This window comes from Cyclopterus lumpus, chromosome 7 (genome assembly GCF_009769545.1).
Source record: "Cyclopterus lumpus isolate fCycLum1 chromosome 7, fCycLum1.pri, whole genome shotgun sequence".
In the NCBI taxonomy this organism is placed as follows: Eukaryota; Metazoa; Chordata; class Actinopteri; order Perciformes; family Cyclopteridae; genus Cyclopterus; species Cyclopterus lumpus.
Genome location: NC_046972.1, coordinates 16119191 through 16145631, shown reverse-complemented (window position 1 = coordinate 16145631; position 26441 = coordinate 16119191). Strand labels below are relative to the sequence as shown.

Genomic DNA, 26441 nt, shown 5'->3' with positions numbered 1-26441 from the left:
TCAACATCACGGCAAAGCTCATGTGAGTGCATACCATCTATTGGCACAATGGACAGTTTTAACATCTCGTCCCGTGTTTTATGATTCCTTGCATTGAAATTATAAACATGCAGTGCTGATAAGTTCCTTATTTTTATTTTTTACAATAATGGTGGTGTACAAAAGATTAAGAGATATGACAGCTCTTAATGCACTGTATACACATTACATTACATTTAATTTAGCTGACGCTTTTATCCCAAGTGACTTACAACCATGTTACATTTATACACCGTAGACACAGCAACAGGGAGCAAGGCAGCGTTAAGTGTCTTGCTCAAGGACAAATCGACTAGGGCGGGGATTGAACCGCCGATCCCCTAATTGAAAGACGGACCTTTACTAACCACACATATATGGATAGAGTAAAAATGAGGCTGTACAATACATAAGTGCAGTATAAATGTATAACTTGTCAGTAGTTTATATCGTTTGGTGTTATATTATAATTATATTAGGTGTATAGAGGTTTTAATAGTAATATGTGTTTAGCAGTTCTTTACCAGATTCATTCAAATTTGAAGAGGCACCTATGTAATTATTTTAAATAATTTTTATATCTTCAAAATACCACATTTGTTCTTTAATTGAGTGATAACGCCAAACATTCTCTATTTTCAGCTTCTCGATTGTGAGGATTTGCTAATTTTCTTAGTGGTATAAACTGTATATAATTTGATTTTGGAATGTTGCATGTCACCTTAGGCCTCAGAAAACGTGATGGGCATTTTTCACAATTTTCTGACATTTTCTTGACCAAATAAGTAATCTCTTCATTGAGGAAATAACTGTTAGTTGCAGTTTATCAGGAATTTTCTATAACAAAAGCCTATTTAGAAAGTCGGTAAACAAATATAATCATGTTATAACTTTCAACAGACACATAGACATCGTACACGTAAATGGATCTTGAAACTATATTTGTTTCAGACCCACCAATTCTGGAGCTGACTTTAGTACTTCTGAGTGGTATCTTATGAAATTAGTTTCAAGGTTCGCTGTGTATAGACAGTATTCAAATGCTTAACGCCATTAGATTGCTTTCCTTTCGTCGAATGCTTCTCTGTCCTTTTTCGTTTATTACAATATGCTGACACATTTGCAATAGTCCGCGTGTCATGGCTTTATGGCGCTAGTACCATAAAGCCTGTACCTTCAAAGTGTGAAGTGGCATAGGCACTTAACTTCAAGAGCAGTCAGTGTCCAGCTATTCATGATAAACAGGAAATATTATGCTTTCACATGCTGTGTGTGCATTGTGAACACATCTTGATATTTCTAGAAGAAGAATGTATTAGACTATGAACATATCAGAATCTTTCAAGAACCTATTGTAAAGAAAAATCAGGAGCACATGCTTGAGACGAGCTGGGTAGTTGTACATAGTATTGGCTCTGTGATTCAGTTTCCTCCTTGTGTTTTCCTTCTCTCAGGCAACCAACCGCTATGACGGCAAACATTGCTGCTGAACTTGTGGTAAAGTGCAATTTTCCCCCTATTGTCCCATTCTTTCTTCAGTCAGATGGATGACATTAACGTGCTGCACCACAGATGCCTTCTGAACCTGAGACGTCGAATCAGAGATATTGGGGATGGGCGCCCAGCACAGGAACGATACATGAGGTTGCAGAAGGATGGAGACACACTCAGGTCAGCCTTACAATGCACAGCTGTACGATGCTTCTGTGTTATATTGTGTTGGTTCCTTTGCCGACTCATTGGCGGCCTTTTTATTATTGGAGTGGCAAAACTTGTGTGTGCTATATTGGGTTTAGTACACATTTTAGAATATTTTTTCTGTACGGTAATGTGTTTCTATTCATTTAAAATGCTCAGAATTTCTTAAGTTTTAGCATGTTGCCATGCATCAACATGCTGAACACATCATATTATAGAAATATATTGTAGAGATGAACAGATGCCCTCTTTTTCCCAAAGTAAAAATCTGTATGTGATTGACAAGGTTTGTATCTGCTTTGCTACAACAGATCAGACCGGTATTCCTAGCCAGAGGGGGTATTTTACCTCTGAGAGGATTTTACTAGTTTGTAGTACCATCTCAAAAATGTTAATGTGTGTGTGTGTTTGGGGAAAGAATAGAGTGTCAATATCACTGACTAACACTGGTGGTGGATGGAATACAGATATATTGAGGGGCATAGTTTGTGTTAGCATTTGTTTTGTCTTCCACATTAATAAACCTAAACAGGTCTACTGCTTACCACAGAAGCACTGTCAATGGAGACTAGTTTCTAGGTCAGCATAACATGATAGGAACAGTATTTTTCTCAAACATCTATCCAAACTGGAGGTGGGTTTACTTTCTTGTTTGACTGTAAACCTCAGAGATCCATACTGTACCTACCAACAGACTACCTACACACTATAAGTGTGAATGTTAGTTAAACACTCAACACATTGCATTTCTGATCCAAAGCTTCAGACGCTTTAGTGGTTCTCAGGAAAATCTTTATTTGTCCTTGCACATCTCCACTTTCACTTCCTTAACAAAACATCCCTTTCCATTTTATATACAGCTTGTGGACATCATATTTTATAAAACAGTAACAGCCAATAATCATGTGCATGCCATTTGATATATCTTCCTCTAATCATGTTGCTAAAGAGCAGTTTTAAATTTTGTAATTAACCCATAACTGTTAATAATGGGAACATATTTAGTCTTGTATGTCTGGCGTATTTGTTTGTACAGATAGTGCCTCGACAGTCTTTCGATGAAAGCATGAGGTTGTTCTTCAAGATGTGTTTCTGATTGTGCATATAGAATTTAGACCTATTCGAAGTCACCTATTGTCAAACGTGTCATTTCTTCTCTTTAGTTACCAAGGGAACTCCGAAGAGGTGGGTTGCTATGTGGCAGGCCATCCTTTATCAAAGGGAAATTGCTACTTTGAGGTAAGGCTCATTGATAGTGATGCTGTAATTTAGCATCTAACATTGTTTTATTTAACTCTGTTGCAATACCAGACCGTCCCAAAGACTTTTTTGCATCTATAATTCAACCGCTATCTTAACTGTTACTTTTTGTTTATCCACTTTTTGGATTATGTGGTCGCCATTAGAAAATAAGTGGACAGTCATTATTTTGGAAATGTTGGGGTGGGGGATTATTCAAAATGTGATAGGCTTACCAAATACCATCGTCCCTGTGTGTGCCCAAGATTGCTTTACCATTCAGCCAGCAATTTTATCCCATTGCTGACAATTTTCTCAACTTCATATTAAATTCTGAGTGCCCCCCTACAGTCCCAGTTCACCAGTGCAAAACCACTACCTCAAGAATGTCTGAGCTGCATTGGAATGAGGGAGAGGGTGTGGGTTTGGTGGTATCTTTGAGCACAAAGATTAGTCTAACATACAGTGTTTTTCAGCAGATGGGCAAGCAGACTGGCAGCAGGAGAAACTATCGGACTTTTATAAAGCAAATCTGTATCAGACCGTTCTAATGATTCTCATACACACAGAAGAGTATGAGGCAAAACATTTTTTTGGGTGATTTAGCACAGGAAAGTTGCAAGAGTTAGTAATAAATAAGGTGTAGAGGGCTGCAGTGTGTTATTTATGAGCCAGCTTGTTTGCTGATGGTGCACGTCAGAGCAGGCCTTGTGACGTGTGTTTATGAGACGACAGGTGAGACAGACATACTTCCTCGTCTGGGTTATTAGGCGTTAGAAGGAAACGTTAGGGCTATACATTATCCTGCAAACCACGTCATTTTGCTGAGCTGCAAATAGAGCCAGACAGGACCATGCAGCATCAGCGTAAATGATTTACTTCTTCCACTATTCTTTTCAGATTCTTTTTTGAGACGAGAAGCACCACTTCAGACATATGTTGAAACATTTCAGATCTGCTTCAGTAAGATTATAAACAGGTTGACAATGTGTTTTGACATTATTTATTGTGGCTGTGAGGTGTCCCAGATTTCTGCCAGATGTGACCATTTTCATTAAATGTGATGTCAAATTTTCATCTGACCGCCAGATCACTCCCTCTCCTTCTCCAACAAGAACATCTTAATGATAACAGCATTTCTGTTTATATGAGAATCACATTTGGAGCCTGATATATTTTGGTCATTACCCAGAGTTTTATTCTATATTTTTCTCCACCGTGTGACGCACATGCTGTCAGTTTCCCAGATATCTATACAAATTTGGAAAAGTTAATGCTGATAAAGCTCAGGCTTCTTTCGAAGTATGCATCACTGCTATCCTTGTGTTTCTTCTTGTTTTGCTCTCATAAGGAATCCATTTCGCCTCTGTCACCACTGCTGCATTTTCTCCAGTTTTATTATCTGTTCGAGCTGAACTTCTGCAGCATCAATAGATTGATTTGAAGACAAAAATCATATCAACATAACTTAATGGCTTGCCAGTGAGCACATTCCTGCTCTATCCTCATCTCACATGTTTTTGTGACTTTTATCCATTACATACAGACATTTTACATGATGCAGTGAGGACCTGCCAAGGCCAATAATAGCCAGCTGTTAGAGAAAAATGTAACTACTTAATGCTTCATCTACACACTCTTGTTACAATGTAGGAAAGAACATTGTTATCGCCAGGTAATTATTAACACTGATTCACCAAATTTTGTAATTTGCTGATGGCTTAATTTCACATCAACAGAAAGGAGAGAACCGGATTGTGCTGTGCTGTGATTTATTGCTACACAGCGGTTACGTAAAAACATTTTCAACCATTAAGAATTTGGTAACACCAGCAATATTAACACCAGCATTGATGTGTGTCATCAAAGTACAATCATATAATTTAGTTGAGAGCTAAAAAACATGTTTAAGTGTGCAGTTAATCCTTAAGTGCTGGACTGAAAAGGAATCAGACCTGGAATGTTTAGTCGGAGAAACCCAAGAAGCTTGGTTTCACATGTGTTGTCATGCAGGAGCAGCGATTTAGGGATCTGGGCTGAAGAGGGAGGTATCGAAGGATCAAGGCAGATAAGTGGGGAAGGGGAGAAAGAAATGCAAGGAATGATAAAGAGGAAGAACATTTAGAGAGGGGGGATGACTTGGAGACTCTCCCTATAAAGGTCGGGAAAAGCAGACTCTCATCTAATGGGGCTGTTCTCCTGTGTTTGCCTGCATTACCTCTCACCTAATTCTGTGTGTTAGTGTGTGTCATTTAGCTCTGATTGGGCTTAACTAGCAGGCTGGTGTTATGTCAGAGGAGAGGAGGTTATTGTCGAAGTTTTCTCCTGCCTGCCACCGGGGCTCTAGACGAGGGATGTGCCGGTATACAATTTCCATGCTTGTAGCCGGCATCACAGTTAACGGTATTATCACAAAAATCATCAAACTTTCCTTGAAATACTCCACACCATGGTTGTCTTGGATTTAATATAACTTAACAAATTGAACAGCGAACTCACGAACACAAACAACACCAGATACAAAAGCAGATTGGTTGTTCCAAACTTAGACAGTTGCATGTCAATCACTTTAAATACAGCAAAGTGTCAGTATCTCTCAGGGTGCTTTCACAGCTAACCCGTTTGGTTTGGTTCAAATGAACAGGACCAAACAACTGAACCAAGAACACAGGAATTTATGATGGCAGATATGCGATTTTAGCATTTCAACATTTAAACTACAAATCGAGCCATGTGCTGATTTGGGAAATCTGTTCAGGAAGCGATCTTATAATTGATTTGTAAAAGGCCACCTATGTAACCTATTTATGCAAATGACCACATTTGCACGTCAGCGTATATTAGTGCAAGTATTTTCCCTGATCAATAGGTCAAACGCTGTTAAAACTGCTTAGCTTGTGTCCAATGTTGTGTGGCCTACTTTGTCAGTTCATCAAGTCCATTAAAAAGTGTGTGTCAGTGATCCGATAGTAATATGCCTCCTGCGTGTTTCTGAGCGCTCTTCGATGTTCTCATCGGGGAGTGCACAAAGGGGCTTTTGTACAGTCCTGTCTCTACCTGTCATCCCTTATTCATCATAACATGTGGCCAATTTGCACTCTTATAATATGAATAATGCTTAGAATTATTTATTTATTTGTGAGCTTTGCAACACTGATTTGAATGTAATTTGACATCCATGTTTACTTGCCCCACTAGAAACAGGTTGATCTATCTCTTATCTAACAAAGAAAGTTAATTGTCATCTTTTATCCACCTTGCTGTCACACATGCGACAAACTGCACAATACATGAGAGTTTTGCCCACGTCGTTTCTAACATCACCCAACTAAACTCCCCTTTTCAGGATAATCCCTCTCTCTCTTTCTTTCTGTGTGTGTAGGTGACAATAGTGGACACAGGGGTTAGGGGTACCATTGCTGTGGGCCTGGTGCCTAAATTCTACAGACTTGACCACCAGCCTGGCTGGCTGCCATACTCTGTAGCTTACCATGCTGACAACGGCAAGTAAGTGAAACCACAGTCTTATCTATTCGCTACGGTGCAGCATTGGTTTCTTGCATGGTTTGAGAAAATTGCATTGCGGTCAGTAGGGGCTCCATCCACACATAACTACTGTCTCGTTGCATTTTTCACCACTTGTTGGTCACAGAAATATAATTTTTGGCAAAATGATATGCATAATTATTATTTGTAGGACTTTGACTTTCAAGTACTTTCTATATAGATTCATTTTTAGAAAGGATTTTGTAAGACTATGTGGGGCATGCTTCCCCGGAAGATCATTCTTTACATTTTAAAGTTAAATGCATCAAATTAATGCCCTTTGAGAGGAAAATGAATGGACTAGATCTATGAAGAACAACATGTATTTGCTCTTGTTACATTTCGGCTACTCAAATACTGTACTCAAGTAAAATTTTGAGGTACTTTAATTGTAATTATTTCAATTTTATTTATTTATTTAAAAATACTTCTATTTCACTAGATTAGTTAAATAATACACTTTTAACTTCACCAGATTTATTTGATAATAATAGTTACTAGTTAGACTGTAGAGCTGATATGAGCCACTTTTATGCTTCAAGCTGAACTTTAGCCGGTCGCTGCACACCGTTTGCACTCGGAGGAAATGCACCTGGTGAGGGTCAGCAACTTTTTTTTGTTGCTCATTATGAAACTGGTGGGGCGAAATAGACTGAGTCTAGTTAATTAAAGGGGAACACTGAATATAGTAGCAAAAAAAAATGGAGTAGAACATATTAAATTAAAAAAATGCATACTACAGTTTCTCGAGCTAAAGGTGCTTGTTTAATCTAACCAATAGTCAAAAACCCAAAGAAAGCAGCAAACCCTGATAAACGAGGAGCTGGAACCAATGAGTGTTTTGCATTTTAGTTTTTATTAATGAGTCACTTCTGGTATTGTAAACTTGCAGGAGAACACAGAACTAACCAAATGAGTTATTGCTGGCTGCTTGGAGATCACTTCCCATGCAAATCATTGGAGTTAGGAAAATGATAACGATCACATGGTTATTTTTTTGCATTAAATAGCTAGCTTTTATGTTATGAAGATTTCTATCTCTTCACTTTTCCTAGGTTATACAATGGCAACCCCGTTGGACAGCAATTTGGGCCAAAGTGTGCTCGTGGTGACCGCATTGGCTGTGGAATACACTTTGAAAATATTAAAGCAGGTTTTACGATAGTCTTTTTCACCAAAAATGGCAAAGAGGTAGGTGTTTTTAATCAGAATTGTATCATCATGCTTTATTTCAAGCCTGCACCAACAGTAGTTCCGCACTAGCAGAACTGTCTGTATGTATAATGTTGTCTGGTGTTTCTTCAATCATTGTTTCCTTACTTCCCTCTCTCATGCAGGTGGGATCACTGGAGGTTCCCATTTCTGCAGAGGGGCTGTTCCCAGCTGTAGGGATGCATTCCATGGGGGAGGAGGTGAAGGTTGACCTACAGGCAGAGTGGTTCCTGGAGGAAGATGAAAGTATGATGATGGTGGACAGCCATGAAGATGACTGGGGGCGGCTTTTCGATGTCAGGGTTAGCGGCACGGTAAGAAGTAAAAAAGGTCCCCGTTGTTTTGCTTATGGTTAAAGGAATACAGCACCATTTCTAGAACAGAGATACATGTTGTATGCGATGTCTTAGCCTAGCTAAATGCAAATATTGCAAGTGTTTTGAGTATTCCTCAGACCACGTGAGCTGGCTGTTGTCTAGATGCAGCTTAAAGTGAACCCAATTCTGACCTAGTATCCAAACAATCTACAAACCATTCATTCATATGAAACAGAAAAGCAAAGATATTTTACAAATTTTTCAGGCTACCACTTTAAGATCAAGGCCACATATTGTATATAATCTATGTAATATTCTCAGTTCACTTCATGATTTATCACTTAAACACTATTTTCAGAAATAATAGTGTAGCACACTAGGTATATGAGTGGTTATTTGCATTCCTTGTGTTGTGAACAAAGAGACAATGCACATGAAACCAAACACATCCCATATATAGTGTGTTTTTCTAGCATGAATGGGACAGATTATAGTGTGGCTCTTTTGTGTGGTTACTACCAGTTCTCTGTGTTTGTTTTGTGCTCTTACAAATCCTTCAACTGCCTGTTCTTTAGCTAATCCCTCTTTGTTGACAACTGCACTTAATACAAGAAAGGCTGTTAGCTGCAATTGCTGCTCTCCCTCTCATAAAGTGAATGAAAGAATGTACATATGTTAGGGTATATAATTAAAGCGGGGCATGGCAAGATAATGTACAGTGGTGCTCTCAATGGCTGAACTATAAACCTTTAAACAAGTATAATTCCTACACCTGAGGTATCGGTGGCAGGAACAACATATACATTGTACAGTGACAAACCTGGAGGATTTTGGTGGCCAAGGCTAACTGTAAGCAGTGGCAAATGTTTAAGGTCAGCTTCTATATTTGAAAAAATAATTTGTGAAATTAGAAAAACAGGTTTTGCCTGGAAAATGTGCATCTAGTCTAGTAAATTCAAATTGGTTTAAAGTCACATTTAGTTAGTTTGTTTAATCTTGTTTTAGTCCAGATTTAGTCAGTGGAACTCAGCTTTTGTTTTAGTCGTATTCTAGTTAATGTTTTGACCATAATTAAGACAGTTTCATAAAACTGGAATGGATTTTGCTCATATTTTTCCTGGCTGTAAAATTTCCAATGAGATGTTAGCATATAGCTTAAACTATGTGTTTATGCATCCAGGCTGAGAATGAGTTACTGACTTTCCATACTTCTTTCATAACATGTCATTATTAATTTTCACACACTGATAATGTTTATTATCTGACAGACTTTTTATATATTACTGAGGTCTCTCTGCTGAATTTGCCATAATGTTTTATTTAGACCTCCAATGTAATACATCAGCAGTTATTGTTTTAACTGCACCCTTAACTGCACCCGTTGAATATTATTTTTTGATTATTAATGTGCGTTGAATGTGGCTGCACACATGAACAGCCACAGCAGGAATAGACAACATTGAAATATGTGAATAAACACACAAGTTGACGAGTGCTTTACTATTAGCTTATTATTTTTCCGTCAGGAAACTAACTATACAGGAAAACCATGGCACCAAAAATGACAGTATTGTGGAGCTCCCCCTAAATCTTTCAAATTAGGCTTTCCGGAGAGCTCATGTCTCATTCAGCGGAGTTGAGCTCCTCGTATTTTTGAACCATTTTGACTGATATTTGGCCTTGTCGTTGGTTGGGCTAGATGGTTAGAGTTTAAGTTCATGGCTGTTTTCTCAGCAAAGTCTAATCTATGATTCAGATAGCTGTTGTGAGCCGCTCGAATGGAATTCATTGTTGGCAACAACTGTGTAATCAGTGGTATCACAATACTGTATTCCCACCACTTTATTGATGGTATTGGAACTGTAGCACCGTTGTTCTCTGTGAAGGTGTGAGCTCTCATCCCCCCTACAACTTAAAAACCACAAAACTACAGAAAGCTCTCTCATTGACAAGCGATCCAGGCCAAGCTGTGTGTGGGTCCCGTATGTGGTTATGTGATAAACATGTCTGTCCGCGGTGGTACACAATCATCTGACACACACACATGCGCACGCACACGCACACACACACACACACACACACACAGAGTCATCATCATCTTTTCTGAAAGCAGACATAGATCACAAAAGCAGAGAGCTGTGGGTGAGAAGGATGATTCAACCAGCTGTCTTGCTCTCTGTCTTTATGTCTGTCTCTCCCTTCTTCTGTTTTTCTGAACCGAGGAGTGGCAATGGCATGAAATGTGTTGGTGGAGCCAAGTGCCTGGCAGTCCACCAGGTTGTAAAAATTCAATAAGTGGAGTAACCGGACTCTAAGGAATCTTTTACTCTTTCTCGTGTTATTGGAGGTTTTCACAGCTGGGGTGCCAGGCTGCATGGTTCGCTCTCATGCTACCATATATGTGGTCATTATTGTGAGGGTTTAAGCGGGTGATAATACTCAAACTGATAAGGCTGTCAAGTTTTGACAAGTACAAGGATTTAGTGTAGACACAGAAGAAGGGGAAGGGTGTGGGACAACAATAACAGTAGTTGCTTCCTGGAATGACAGAGAAAGTTTGAGCAACAAGAGAAAGAAAAGTAAACTGTGGCAGAGGAAATTAAAAGATGGGAGGAGGAGATGTAAAGGAAAAGAAAAGGTTTGTTTTGAAGGCTAGAAAGTCTTTGAGTAGCAGGATTAATGAGGTAAGAGTATGCATTAAGGGCAGAATATGTCAGACACAAGGTGGTCTCACTTAATCTCTTTTTTGGTTTTGACTTCTAATTCATTTCATTTTGTGGTTTGAACCAAAAACCTGTCTCAACTTTTCCAAGTTTCTACTTTGGATCTTTGAACATAGAACTCTACTTCTGGTTTCTCCTCCTAGCCTCACATCCTCTCTTCTTTCCTTGTTCATCCTCTTTTTTCCTTGTTTCTCCTGGCCTTGCTTCACTTCTCTCATTGTTCTCCTGTCCCCTCCCGGCCTTCCTCTATTCTCTTCCCCTTTGTCATTGTCTCCTCTCTTCTTGTTGTGCCTATTTTTACACTTTTACAGTTTCCTCTTTTCTCCTTTCCTTTATCCTCCTCTACCCTCGCCCTGTCTGTTCTATACTTGTATCTTCTCTACCTCTTTATCTCTCTCTCCTATGTACTCCTCTTTACTCTGTACGCCTTCTCCTCTCTCCATGTCTCCTTTATTCTCATCTTGTCTTCTTTGTTTCCTCTCCTGCTCTCTCCCCTAGCTTTCTCCTGTTTAATTGTCTCCTCTCCTGTATCCTTGTTTCCACTACTCTCCTCTCTTCTCTCCTTGTCTCCTCTTCTCCCCTTCTCTCTTACTGTTCACTTCATATTTTTCCTCCTTTCTTAAATGTGCGGCTACTCAACAGATATTCTCAGTCTTTCTGATGATTTATGGATTTATCATTCGGTTGCCATAGATGAATTGCATGTCTCTGGCTGCTCGGCAGTTTATTTCAACTAGCATCACCGTACGAACATTTGGTCAAAACAGGGAAGTAGTTTTCACATGTTGCTATTTGATAAGTGAGGATAATAACTGTTTCGAGATAATAGCTGTCCCCCTTACTGATTCTTAACAATGTCGGAAAAGATTACTGCAAGATAAATGACTTTTCTGACAGGTTGTCAGGATCTGTAGTGTTGTTTCGTGTTTCCCGTCTTATTTTGAAGTCCTTGTCTCTCGTGTCCTCTGTTTCTCTTCACTTCCTGTCCCTGTGATTGTCTGCCCTGTTCCTGATTGTTTCCTCCTGTGTCCAATCACCTGCACCAGCCCTCTGTATTTAAGTCCTGTTCATGTCATTCCCCTTTGTCGGTTCGTCTTGTCTAGATCGTGGAAGATCTTGTGTGCATGTTTTGTATCCTGGTTTTTTGGAATCCTGTTTTGGAATCCTGTTTAGCAATAAAAGTTGCTTTTCCATCGTTGACGGCGTTTGGGTCCTGTGTTTCAAGCTGCACATAACAGAACGAACCGACCCAAGATGGACCCAGCCTACAACCCCTTCGAAGGGACCCGCTTGGCCTATGGGGGCCCTCGTAGCCTCCAGAAGGGGAACTACAACCCCCATAGGGTCTCGGCACCAAACCCATTCGAAGGGACCCGCTTGGCCTATGGGGGCCCTCGTAGCCTGCAGAAGGGGAACTACAACCCCCATAGGGTCTCGGCACCAGACCCCTTCAAAGGGACCCGTTGGGCTCGTAGCCCCAGTGGCAGAGGTCACGCAGGCCCAGCCCCGGAGTGGGGGGCGCAAACCTCCGGACCGCGTCGGTGGAGGGTTCCGGCTGCCGCCTCTGTGCCGCAGACTACTCCGGTTCCCGCAGTCGCCTCCGTGCTGCAGCCCTCGCCTGTTCCTGTTGCCGCCTCCGTGTTCCGGCCAACCCCAACTTCCTGGGACCTATTGGACTTCCGGCCGGCCCTTGCTTCCTTTGCCTTGTCCCAGGACGCTTTCCGGGACATGATGGAGTCCCTCCAGGCGTTAGACAGGGTCCTGCTTCGGCCGCAGTCCCCGCCGGTTCCTGCCGATGCTGTCCCGTCGTCGCCCCGGCCGACTCCAGCTCCCCGTGTCCCGTCGGCGCCTCAGCCGATCCCAGCTCCTCGTGTCCTGTCGGCGCCCCGGCCGACTCCAGCTCCCCGTGTCCTGTCGGCGTCCCGGCCGACCCCAGCTCCTCGTGTCCTGTCGGCGCCCCGGCCGACTCCAGCTCCCCGTGTCCTGTCGGCGCCCCGGCCGACCCCCGCTCCTCGTGTCCTGTCGGCACCCCGGCCGATCCCAGCTCCTCGTGTCCCGTCGGCGCCCCGGCCGACCCCAGCTCCCTGTGTTCTGTCGGCGCCCCGGCCGACCCCAGCTCCTCGTGTTCCGTCGGCGCCCCGGCCGACCCCAGCTCCTCCTGTCCCGTCGGCGCCTCGGCCGAGCCCAGCTCCTCGTGTCCTGTCGGCGCCCCGGCCGACACCAGCTCCCCGTGTCCGGTCGGCGCCCCGGCTGACCCCCGCTCCTCGTGTCCTGTCGGCGCCCCAGCCGATCCCAGCTCCTCGTGTCCCGTCGGCGCCCCGGCCGACCCCAGCTCCCTGTGTCCCGTCGGCACCCCGGCCGACCCCAGCTCCTCGTGTCCCGTCGGCGACCCGGCCGACCCCAGCTCCTCGTGTCCCGTCGGCGCCCCGGCCGATCCCAGCTCCCCGTGTCCCGTCGGCGCCCCGGCCGATCCCAGCTCCCCGTGTCCCGTCGGCGCCCCGGCCGCCCCCGGTTCCCCGGGTCACGTCGCCGCCCCGGCAGACCCCGGTTCCCCGGGTCACGTCGCCGCCCCGGCCGACTCAGGCTCCCTGTGTTCGGTCGCCACCATGGCCGCTTCCGGCTTCTGTTCCTGGGGTTCCCCCGGAGCCCGTCTGTTCACCTGGTGGTCGCCCTTCTGCCCGTCCCCCGGAGCAGGTCTATCTGCCTGGTGGCAGTCCTTCAGCCCGTCCGCCTGGTGGTCGCCCTTCTGCCCGTTCCCCGGAGCAGGTCTATGTGCCTGGTGGCCATCCTCCTGCCCGTCCCCCGGAGCCCTTCCGTCCGCCTGGTGGCCGTCCTTCAGCCCGTCCCCCAGAGCCCTTCCGTCCGCCTGGTGGTCGCCCTTCTACCCATCCCCCGGAGCAGGTCAGTCCTCCTGGTGGTCGTCCTCCTGCCCGTCCTCCGGAGCAGGTCAGTCCTTCTGGTGGCCGTCCTCCTGCCCGTCCTCCGGAGCAGGTCAGTCCTCCTGGTGGTCGTCCTCCGGCCCGTCCCCCGGACTTCTTCTGCCAGGCTTTTGGTCCCGCCTCCGGCTCCCCTCCACCCACCCTGGGGGACTGTGTTGGGTCGTCTGGAATCCGCCCCTTGAGGGGGGGGTTATGTCAGGATCTGTAGTGTTGTTTCGTGTTTCCCGTCTTATTTTGAAGTCCTTGTCTCTCGTGTCCTCTGTTTCTCTTCACTTCCTGTCCCTGTGATTGTCTGCCCTGTTCCTGATTGTTTCCTCCTGTGTCCAATCACCTGCACCAGCCCTCTGTATTTAAGTCCTGTTCATGTCATTCCCCTTTGTCGGTTCGTCTTGTCTAGATCGTGGAAGATCTTGTGTGCATGTTTTGTATCCTGGTTTTTTGGAATCCTGTTTTGGAATCCTGTTTAGCAATAAAAGTTGCTTTTCCATCGTTGACGGCGTTTGGGTCCTGTGTTTCAAGCTGCACATAACACAGGTATGCTTTTGATGAGGCAGTTCTGAGAAGTGCATAGCCGCAGTGCACACGGTGCACACTTGAGTAGATCGAATAGAAGCGCGGCACACGGTGCACACGGTGCACATGGTGATGGTGGTGACTCGCGCTTCTATTCGATCTACTCAAGTGTTTATCTGTTTTATAACTCTCTTTCCATTCATAGCACCAAATAGTGCATTTGCATCATTACTCTTGGTTATCCTTGAAAGCGCTCGGATAAAGTTAGTATGAAAGGAAAAGTTTCCTTTTCAGGGAGGTTGGTGTTTTTACTCTGGTCTCCTTCATTTTATTTTGATCGTCCTTTTATTTTGTTACGCTCTTTTCAACTTTTTAACTCATTAATCTGAAGGCCATTTGTTCAGGGAAATTAATACTCTGGCCTCATGGTTCTGAGTGGAAAACTGAAGTAAATGGAGTGAATTTTAATTTGATGGCTGTGCCTTTGTTGGCTGTGTTGCCTATAAAACATTTCACTTGCAGCTTGATAAGTGATGAATGCAGGTTCGGCATTATGCAAAATGTAATATGAACTTGTGATGTCTGCCAAAACAGCAGATATCTTAAATGTGCAACTCCACTTGAAATAAAGGTTTGTCTCTCATTGTTAATTCTGCTTCTATTAAGTAAATAAATACTTTTTATTTATTTATTTTAATACAGGAGAACCACTGTTTTTAACAACATGAAGACGGATGCACTTTGATTGCTTTCAATATATTATCAGATTTGTCAAATGTACTAATCTGACAGAGCCTCAAAAAGATATGGAAAAGAATCCCCACAAACACACTCCTGCTTTGCTCCTTGATTTTCTTTATGGTTTATGGACATTACAATGTTTGAACCACAAATGGTCTCATGAAAGTCAACTTTACCTCTTCCGTACCATAATAATGATTGACCTAATCTGACTGAGCCTTTACAGTTAAAAAAATGAAAGTGAAATATAATGCTGATCATGTCACACCTGGTCAGTCAGATTGAGGGCTTAGTTTTAGTGAATCAGAGAACAGATTTGTGTCGTCACTTCCAAGATGGAGACGGCCAGAGCCACCCACTTTAAGCTTCACAATGGGTCTTTAGAACCCCCCCCCCCCCCCCCCCCCCATACCTTTGTCATTACTGTCAGCTGAAAGTGTCTTCGGCAAACAACACATTTGCTAAAAATCCACATGCCGCCATGCTCCTGCTCTACTGTTTTTTTTTATTTATAGAGGAGACATTTGGCTGCCTTTTCACTGCCTACGTGCAGCTCAGTGTGAACATGAGCATCTAATCCTGTGCCTCCTGTTGTCACAGCAGTTGCTGTGCCCACCAACTTAATCCTTTCAGCTACGGATGAGCGGGCCGACAAGTAAGTGGACAGCACCTGAGTCTGCAGTTATCAGCTTTCCCAACTGTGCCGGTGCTCCCTCACAGCCCATATCTCATGCTCACTCCCTCTTCCACCACTCCCCCAACTCTTCAAGATGTATGTATTTGAAACAATTTTTTTGGGCTGTAAAAGTGCATAACATTTTTGTTTTATTTTTCAAATTGGCTCCACATTGCAGTATCCTCACCAGAGCATCTCCTTTTTGAACCACACACACCAATCAATTTACTCCTTCCAAAGCCAGAGCCAGCTGTTGCACCAACAGCTGGCTCTGGCTTTGCCTGCTTCCTTCCTTCCTTCCTTCCTTCCTCTGAAAACAATAGTCAAGAATCCCAACATGACACTGCTCTTTGATGACAACTTTCCCATTAAGCTGTTATGGTTGCAGCCTCCCAGGCCTAGCTGTGGCCCCATCATGGTTGTCTCCAGTTCTCTGAACTGGGCAGCGTGAAAAAAGAGGAAACTACGAATAACTTAATCTAAGGAAAGTTAATGGACAGACTGAGTGGAGGCTGGCTGGCTGATGTGGCAGATTGGACCTGCGTCACAATAGATGACCGGAGTAAAGCCTAATTAATAGTTGACTCCAAGAAAGTCCCACTGTGATTTAGGATTAGTGTTTAGAGTTCACTACCGCAACACTAGTCACATATATTGTACACGATCAGGTTGTATCAGTACTCATGTTTCCATTATTTCATTTACTTTGATGTAGAGCTGAGGCAAGAGGGAGATCAACATATAGAAAGTGAGATTTGTTGAAATAAACCATTACCAAAACTCAGTACCATTTATAAAGTTTTTTCCCTTTTTTTGTTTTCTTTTTTTTGATCAAGCAGTAGCGAGCCACTTGCCAACAGTTAGCTTGTTAGCTTGTCCTGATGGGCTGTTGAGTAGCGAGAATGGATTTTGACGTAGGGGCATGCGGCATGACCACGGTTGCTTTTGATGGCCTGATGTTACTTTGCACTCAGCTCACCCTTCGTTGGACTGACTGGCTTCTTGTCATCAGGTTCATGGGGACCCTTGCAGCTATGTGGACATGGAAAATATAATGTGTGCCTGGCTCATTCTGCACCTAGAGTCGTGCATGTTATTCATTAAACCTGAGAATATACTGTACTCATTTTATTGAGCAGCAGACTTTTGTTCTCAGACTCAACTCTTTGAATGTTTTTGATTCTCTTGACTGAACAGCTCCCTGTGAAGTTCTTAACCTCTACAGATTTTCTATGAATGGGTTTGTTTATCTCATGCATAAAGAACCACATGCATGTGTGTGCCTGCTGATCAAACAATACACTGGTGTCACGCTATTGCAATAATCTACAGGTGGTGGCAAAAGGAAGAAGACAACTGCTAGCAAGGGAACATTGATGTAAACAATGCTGAATTCAAATCCATTGACTTTACAAATGTTTTATGTGAAAGGAAATGCACTAAATGTAAAGAATATGCCTTGGGGCACAATTAATATCTAGTTCACAAATCTGTATTACCCTTTTTTTCTTGAGTCAGTAAGCGTGTTTACAATTACTGACATCTTCACTTGGTCACTTAACATGTTGCTGGAAGCCAGTAACTGACTACATCATGAGCTACTGCCACAGTAAACCAGGTAAATACTCACAGATTGTTAGTGCAGATTTGACCCTTGCCTTCACGCTAGTACCTCTGGACCTCAGAGAAGCTATTGGCATATTGAAACTTTGGCTCAGGTAAAGGTTTTATTTGCAAGGTGTTGTCATTGTTGTTATTATTCTTTATCTATATCTCTTGCCATCTTTTCATGGCATCCCCTCTCTATTTAGCTCTTACCCCAAGATTAAAATGTCTTTTGAAGGCGGCAACCTTCCTTTAAACCTGTAGCTTTTTATGACTGTCTAAATAAATCAGCACCGGTGGCAGGCAGTACATGCTGGCGTTTGAGCCGCAATTTAATTTGTGCAACATCATCCCAACATAATGGTGTAATGGTGATAATAAATGAAGTGTATTAAAAGGTTAGGAAAAGCTCCACTTGGCCATTGAGTGATGAGGTGTCAGTGAAGGTCAACAATGTGCGTCTTTGGTTTTTACAGATTTTGGAAATCTCAGAGGGTACAATTGTTTGACATTAACTTGCACAGTCACAACTCATGTTTATTGTTTAAGGCGTTGTTTCGTGAAACAACTTGTGGCTGTTGCATAGTATTCATATGTTATTGCCAGTGTGTCATACCTGATCACTGTCACAAAGTAAAAGTAGTTACTTTAAACACAGTGTTGATGGGAAGTTGCCATGAGGCATGCTGCATGCATCAAGGCAAATACCATCTTGTCTTCTAATGGTAAATACTTGTTCACCTTAAACAACCTCACTTAATGTGTCAGTAAGTGTAATTACAAGTTGTGTTGGGACTTCTGCATATTATTTTTGTGCTAAATGCCTCTTTGAAGCTCAGTTCAACTAGGTCAGTCCTTGCTTTGATTTGTTTTGGATGTACATTTTTAAAATGACACCCAAGTTGGTTCACATAATAAAATGAAATGCATTTGAGGCGTTTGAGTTGAGTTTGAACACGTGAGCAATTATACAGTTTCAAAATATCAGAACCTTTAATGAATAAACAGTTTTTAAGCGCATAGATTTAAGGATGTGTTTTGAAAAAAGGGAAGAAGAAATGTGCAAAACCAGGAGATTAAAAAGATGCACTTATATACAAAGACAACAAGTGAAAATAATTTGAATTACACAAATAGGCAAATCCAAGAAAAAACTAAATGTTGTGAAAAGAATAAAAATAGAAATGCAATAAAGACAAAAGTTAGTAGCTGAGTTTTATGGACTCGACAGCCATTGCGTGATGTCTAATCAGTTCACAGTTTGGTTGACAAGTTTTTCTCCATAATAAAGAGAAGGTCTCCTAATTTCAGTTACACCTTTCTTTAAGTTCCCCCATTAGATGTGACAGGAAATTGGCAAGACTACTCTCTGGGTGTTACATCTGTTTCCCAGGCAGCAGCTCAACAAAACACGGCTTTGCACACCACCATTACCATTCAAGACACTCGGAATTATAGGAGTGAGAGAGAGAAAGAGGGAGATTGTCAGCTATCTCAATGAGACATACTTTGCTCAAGGCTATGCCTCTATTTTTTCTGCCCTCTCGTCTCTCCTCCCATTACTTGGCAGCAAAAAAGCAACAACAAAAAAGGTGTGATTGAATACTCATCGGACCGAAACTCTGTTCTTCGTCTCTCAAAAGAACTATTGATGTCCAGGCAGGGTAGTGCAGCAGACTCAAGGGGACACATGAAAAGGCAGTCTGTAATAAATAAGGTGGAGGCTAACGCTGCCACTCTGTCAAACTGTCAGAGCCACCATGGAGACACTGTCATTAACTTCACCTCCTGAATAAATATCTCATTTTGGAAATAAGAAAAAGCATTTTTAGAGAGAAAAAGACAAAAGGTATTCATCACATATGCGTCTGATGGATACATCCAGATATCCAACTGATCCAGCAGAGAAAACAGGTTAAAAAGCTAAAAGGTAAAAAGGAACCACCTGTTCAATTATTAAAAGCAAAAGCAGCACGTGTATACATTCAGCGTACTTTCAGTTCACCTTCAGTAGCTAGTGTAGTATAGAAGTACTATTGCTAGTTAATGATGTGCTAATGTACTCCGCTCACGTTAGCCCCACAGAATTGTCATGTTTTAGAAACGTATACATCCGTCTTACCTCTTCAGGTAACAAGTATCACTATTATGCAACGTTTGACCATGACTAGCTTGAATTCCACAAAACCAGGTTCTAATGAATACTATCTGGAATGATTGCGTGAGAGTCTATGGAGCACAGCTGTATAGGAGTTTGACCCTGTTAAAGCTGGCCAATGCTTTGGCCAAACTTATGATTGGCCAGTCTGTGGTCCAGGGTATGACTTACTGAAGGGTCAGAATATTAACAGTTAAAAAATCAACAGATATCAAGTACAAACTGTACAAAATGACCTAAGAGGTCTACAGGCATTTTCATTGTGTGTTCAAGGCCCATTTGTGACAATTTTAACAGTAGTATTTCTGGAGCTTCGTGAGGCCCAGACTAACGACTAGTAGCTGATGGAATTAAATCACTGTAGACAGATGCTTTGGTTTAGAAAGTAAAGCCACCTCGACCTCTTTATTGTTCTTCATAAGATGTGATCACCCCATACTGTCTGTCTGTACTTTATGGTTTAGTTAAATTTATAAAAATAATTCTGTATGGACATGGACCTGTATTTGTTGCGCTTTTCTAGTCTTCCAACCACTCAAAGCGCTTTAACACTACATGACATCATTCACCCATTCATACACTGGAGGAGCCACCTACCCATCAGGACTAACTAACATTCACACATCGTAGGCAGAGATACAGGAGCAATTTTGGGGTTAAGTGTCTTGACCAAGGACACATTGTCATGGCCTAGCGGAGCCGGGGATCGAACCGCCGATCCTCTGATTGAAGGACCACCCTGCTCACTACTGAGCCAGAGTCGCATAGGGTCATGTGTGAATGGGAGCATGGATGCATTACGAGAACATTGGCACAATTGCACAATATGGGAAAAAAAACAATAGGCAAAATGCTATTTTTTTTCCTGCCGTATATATTGCAATATGAAAAACTACAGGAATGGTCAACCTATATTTTTTTGCCAATATTTTTAAAGTTGCATCAATCTGGTAACAATAATACCAAACGAACATGATCAAGCGAAAGCTAAAGAAAAACACATTTGATTTCTTTGTAGATTCCTTTCTATAATCTTGTCAGAGACTTATAATAACAATCAGGGACTGTAATTGGCAAAAAACTAAAATGTTTACAATGCACATTGACGATGAGGAATTCACCGGAGCGATTACATTGTAGCCTGTTTGGCATCTGCAATGTAGCTCAATACTGGACCAATTGCATTATCCCCATTAGTTACTTAAGATACAAAAACATGGGATGAAAGGGTCCAAGTTTAACTTAATCTTGTGTTTGTGTGTGTGGATATATATATATATATATATATATATATATATATATATATATATATATATATATATATGAACATGGCTATACAAGAACTGTTGTTGGTTTAAACTTTTATTGAGCTCAGAGACTGAAATTAAACCTTTTGACACCCGTAGTTTAATTTATGAGTTATTATCCGTTTGATGTATCACTAAGCAACAGCGAAAATAACAATGGAAATGGTAATAACTTAATTGAGACACTTGACTTCTTAATATAGATGTTGAATAGCTGTTTCCACCAGGTGTGTCCTTCAAGTAGCTGGTATGTAAAGCACACACACACACACACACACACACACACTTCAACATACACATACTCACACACACTTAAACACACAAATACACTTAATAAGTAATGTTGTCCACCCCCAGCTTGTCTGTCATGCTAGCCTTTCACACTGGGGGCGTATTTTTCATTATGCACATGCTCATACAGTAACATTCATGCACTCACATGGCACGAAAACACTGCTCAGCCTAAAGGCTTTGTGGTTGCCTAGCTGCCCACCTTCTCACCTGTACCCACCCATCTTCACCTGTTTAGATGCTTAAGATCAAAATAGACCTGAAAGTAATTGCATTATCGTCGTATACTGTACATGCAATCTCAAGTGGCTGTTGATTCTTGTAGAAGAGTTACTGTGGGCGGTTCAGTAAAGGTTTGACTGGGTTTGGAAGTGTCAATCTGTCATGGTGCCCACTCACTTAGGACACAGTTGCAAAAGCTAGTTGCGTGGTTAAGTCTCTTGCATCTGGCAGAACATTGGGCTGAGGATCCTGCCCAAGCTTGATCTGCTATGTCGTCAATCTTTTGTTCTCTATCTCAACTTTTCCACTTACATAACTACTGCTCTTTGGGCCTGGTCGCCTGACTAGCCAAATAAAGTCAATAAAGGTAAGGAACATTAAATAACGGCAGTAACTGGGTTTACTGAGAAACTTTAGGCATGATTGAAACAAATTATTTTGTACGACGTGTCATACCACGACTTCTTAGGTGATAGTATTTTTAACTGTTTTTAAAGACAGAATAAAAAACCTATCATCAAAGAGAGGGGGGCAAGACACTTTATGTGTTTTCCAGTTGGCTTCGAATTGTACTTTTTTGAGCCATAACTAAACCCAATCTGAACACAGAAAGGATACACACATTTTACACAGCAGCACATGCAAACAGCAGCTCTACAGCGACCCACAAAAATATGTCCACTCTTAAGCGGCTGCAGATTTTGACCTAGGAGGCTGAAATTTGGGATGGAGGTCAAGTGTTTGTGAGGTTGTGTTTGTGTGAGTAAATTAATGCATGCGTGTACATAGTTGAAATTGCGCTTGTAATCATAGAAAGAGTATAATCTTTATAACTCCAGAACTTGTCTTGGAATAATCACTAAAGGTTTCTCCTGTATCAAGTAATCCTGTGATAGTTGATAGTCTGTACATCTATGGATACACTGCAATCAGGAAATTGCTAGTAGCCAATTCCCCAGTCTTTCAATAGTGACAATTTGCCAAATACTGATTGATTGGACTGACACCATGGTAACATCAAGTAAGATGATCCACAAGGTCAGTAGGCTTCATGATTAAAGGACCGTGAATGTCTGTACATAATTTAATAGCAATACATCCCATAGTTTTGGAGGTATTTCAGTATGGACCAATGGTGGACTGATACACGTTGCCTCCCTACAGCCATGCCACTAGGTGGCTAATGGAGGGAGAGCTTGAGCTGGGTGTGCTTCTTGGATATGTTTTGGAAAGTTATAAAAATTGTCAGACACAGCATTTTCAATCACGATGTGGGAATATAGTAAGTGTGAGGGGAGGTTGTTTTAGGTGACAATAACTTTGTTAAAGGCATGCAAACTATGAAAGCTGGACCATTACAAACGCATTTCATTACCTTGGATATTGACCATTATCTGTCGAGGGGTGAATGAGCTTTAACGTTGGAGTTCATTGGTCAATAAATCAGGTGGGAGTTGGAGTCTGTATCTTTGTGTATTGTGTATTTGAGTTTAATTAGACCCTTTTTTCTATGTTTTATTTCTTAACATATTAACCCACGTCCTTCTTTCTCTCCCCCTCTGTTTGTACCCCTCCTCTCTAGCTCCTGGAGTATGTTGGCAAAGGAAAGAGCATCATGGACGTGGGTTTGGCTCAGGCACGCCAGCCACTCACCACCCGCTGCCACTACTATGAAGTGGAGATTGTTGATGCTGGGGAGAAGTGCTACATTGCCCTGGGCCTGGCAAGAAGGGTGAGCTTTCTAAGAAAACTTTTTTTTTTTGACAAACACACACACACACACACACCTCTACACCTTCAACAGAGAAGCACGTTTTTTTTGCTTTGGGCCCTTTCCCCCCTTTACCACACTATTATACACTAGGCGGTGTAGCTCAGTGAACTCAAGGCCGCCCATTCGCTGACTCTTCTATTCTTTCCCTCTGGTCCCCATACTTCAACAAGTCGTTGAGCTCACAGCATGCTAATGATGGAAAACTTTGACAAAAACCTGAATTGGATATAAGGCCGGTAATGAGCATGTGCAAAATGTTCTTCAGGCACTATCTTGGGAATGTTTTAAACTTGTCCTAATGGAGGGGAAGCAGTGCTCTTGTCTTTTAAAATCTCTCCCCCCCCACACATACATGTACATCTCAGTGTATGGAGGGAATTTGATGAGTGGCTTAGCCAGTAAAAACATTTTTAAAGTCTACTAGTAGTAAACATGGTAGTGTCAAAAGCTTTATTTTCTTTCCCATTATCCAGCATTCTCTTTCGATATAATGGCCTACTGTTGGGTAGATTAAACACCTCCAAGAGGAAAATACAATTAGAGACACCTCTCAATTGGAGCCCTTATTTCTTTTTCCAAAGAATGCACATGCGGTTCCCATTTCAGCATTAGCACTGCAACTCTGCAAGTGAGTATTACCATGTAGAACTGCTTTGAAGAATTGAACAGACAAACCTGTAGATGTTTGGGAACTGAGTGAGACTGATGCACATTAGGGTTGCAAAATTCCGGGAATATTCAAAGTTGGAAACTTTCCACGGGAATAAACGGGAATATACGGGAATTAACGGGAATAAACTGGGGATTTTGGGGTAATTTAACTGTATTTACCTTGTCATAAGCAGACATGCATGCAAACATTTATAATACAACTTTTAAAAATGACTTTTTTGACATTTTGTCAGTAGAACTTTATTCTTTCATCCAACAAAAACATGAACGTTGAATAAAAAAGGTGTATTCCCTATGCTTTTTTTAGTGTTTTTCCCTGAATCCTTTCAGGTCTAAATGCTTTCTTCCTGGACCTCATCAACGTCCTCCTCACTGCTGTAAAAAGTTAGTCTACTGTATACAAATAAACTTGGTATTAAAATGAACATGGCTTCAGTTTACCAAGTAATCAATATGCTAGGTAATGACAAACAGTGTTGGGAAAGTTCACTTTCTACATGAACTAGTTCAGTTCATAGTTCATAATTCAAAATGTTGAACTAAGTTCACAGTTCCAAAAAATGAACTAGTTTCAATATGTTGCGAGCTTTAATTGAAATCTCTATCTGTCTGCAATACCGCTATTGGCCTCTACTCAACTCAGCGCGCTCACACTTGCCAGGCATAGGGCTGAAACGTTCAGACAACACTGATGACAAAGACGTTCAAAAACAACAGCACGTTTTATGTTTACGTTTATGTTTCTGGCAGACAATGTTCCCAACCAGCTGCATTCAGGGTCCAGCTGAGCTAGGCGTGCATGGTCTTGTTCTAGGGTTGTCACGATACCAAATTATAACTTCGATACGATACCTGCCATAAATATCACGATACCCGATACTTACGATACGATACCAGAATTCGATACCATACCACAAATACGATACGATACTGGTATATTTATCTATAATAGTAATAAATAAAACATCTGTATGGTTCCCTTTTTACCAGCTCGTTCCTGCCCAGCTTTTTCAACACTTAACAAATGGCATTATTAGTATTAGCCTACAGCAAGATATTAATGAAAACTACATGGTGCCATCACAGCATTGATTATACACGGCTATGTAGGCCTTTTGTCCGTATCTGACCAGATGACTACATAGTTCCTTCCATAAGTATGAATTATTGTAGAGTTCATATTTTATCTTAATTCGTGGAATAATTATTTTTCCTTAACTAAAATAAAAAAGACTTAGCTGAAGATCCACCAGCATGTAGCTATTTTGCATCAATTGTGTTTCATTTAGTACACGTGTGTGCATTATGACCTCATGATCATATAGGCTGGTCGTTAAACTAGGCCAAGGCTACAGTGTTAGGCTGTATGTGGGTGAGCTTAAGGTGTGCACCATGTTTATAATCACATTTGATTACCTGTCGTTCTTTGAACTCTTTGAAAAATTCGGGGTGTCTGTCTGAAAGGTGCTTTTGATGTTTGACGTGTTGCTCCTTGGTCTGAGTGGCTTTGAAACACGTTTTGCAGACGGGTCTTTGTGTGTCAGTGGGCCTTCTTTCACTGTCTGTGTCAGTGGGCTTTCCTTCACTGTCTGTATGTCAGTGGGCTTTCCTTCACTTTTCTGTGTGTCAGTGGGCCTTCCTTCACTGTCTGTATGTCAGTGGGCTTTCCTTCACTGTCTGTGTGTCAGTGTGCTTTCCTTCACTGTCTGTGTGTCAGTGCGCTTTCCTTCACTGTCTGTGTGTCAGTGCGCTTTCCTTCACTGTCTGTATGTCAGTGCGCTTTCCTTCACTGTCTGTATGTCAGTGCGCTTTCCTTCACTGTCTGTATGTCAGTGCGCTTTCCTTCACTGTCTGTGTGTCAGTGCGCTTTCCTTCACTGTCTGTATGTCAGTGCGCTTTCCTTCACTGTCTGTGTGTCAGTGCGCTTTCCTTCACTGTCTGTGTGTCAGTGGGCCTTCCTTCACTGTCTGTATGTCAGTGCGCTTTCCTTCAGTGTCTGTATGTCAGTGTGCTTTCCTTCACTGTCTGTATGTCAGTGCGCTTTCCGCATCTTTTTTTTAACAAAAAGTCGCAAAAAGCGCCTGCACGTGACGCCATGTTGTCTCCCCAGCGATCACTGAGTGAGAGCTGGCTGCCTGTTAGTGTGTGAGCGCTGCGCAGCCCCGCCTCCTTGCAGTCAACGCGCTGGGCAGCATTAAAGGGTCTGAGCAGTCTGTCCGCTCTGATCGGGAGCTATTTTAATAAAGTATCGACACTAAAAATATGCAAAACCGTATCGTTTTGAACGTACTGTTACCGCGGTACCTTTTTTATTATCGGTACACCATGCAACCCTATCTTGTTCTCAACTACATTTAAGTTCCCTGTTATATGCTCTTGCAAAAAAAGAGCAACATTTTTTTCAAAATTCCCGAGCCAAAATTCCCGTGGAAACTTTCCGGAAATTTACCGGAAACTTTCCGCCCCTTTGCAACCCTAATGCACATTAAAGTCTTGATGAACTAAAGTAAATAGGGGGCTGTGTTTACAAACTCTCAAAACTCATACAGTATAATCAAAGTCTCAATGCATCTTCGCTCAAACCTTACTATTTAACACACTTCCAAATAAGCAGAGTTACGCTTGCGCAGGTGCGCTCCTGTTGATGCGAGTACTGTTTATGCAAGTGTTTAAAATAGCAGTGAGCACACACATGGATAAATGAGACTTTGGTTATGCTGCACAAGGTTTGTCAACGATTACTTAAATTCATCATGACTTTTCTCTGCTTTTAGATTCTTCGTTTGCTGC

The 26441-nt window shown here is 42.1% G+C and overlaps 1 protein-coding gene across 4 annotated transcripts in view; it reads left to right on the top strand.

Moving 5' to 3' along the window:
• LOC117733470 (SPRY domain-containing protein 3-like) overlaps positions 1 to 26441 on the top strand; it is a 50000-nt gene that overhangs the window by 1446 nt on the left and 22113 nt on the right. For 2 of the 4 annotated variants that reach the window (XM_034537151.1, XM_034537147.1), the window contains exons 2-7: positions 1558 to 1689; positions 2880 to 2955; positions 6338 to 6462; positions 7557 to 7692; positions 7839 to 8027; positions 22788 to 22937. In XM_034537151.1, coding sequence (XP_034393042.1) covers positions 1562 to 1689; positions 2880 to 2955; positions 6338 to 6462; positions 7557 to 7692; positions 7839 to 8027; positions 22788 to 22937 — 804 coding nt within the window. In that variant the 5' untranslated portion in view covers positions 1558 to 1561. Of the gene's footprint in view, positions 1 to 1472; positions 1690 to 2879; positions 2956 to 6337; positions 6463 to 7556; positions 7693 to 7838; positions 8028 to 22787; positions 22938 to 26441 lie in introns of all 4 variants that reach the window. The other 2 variants (XM_034537150.1, XM_034537148.1) reach the window with 2 other exon arrangements.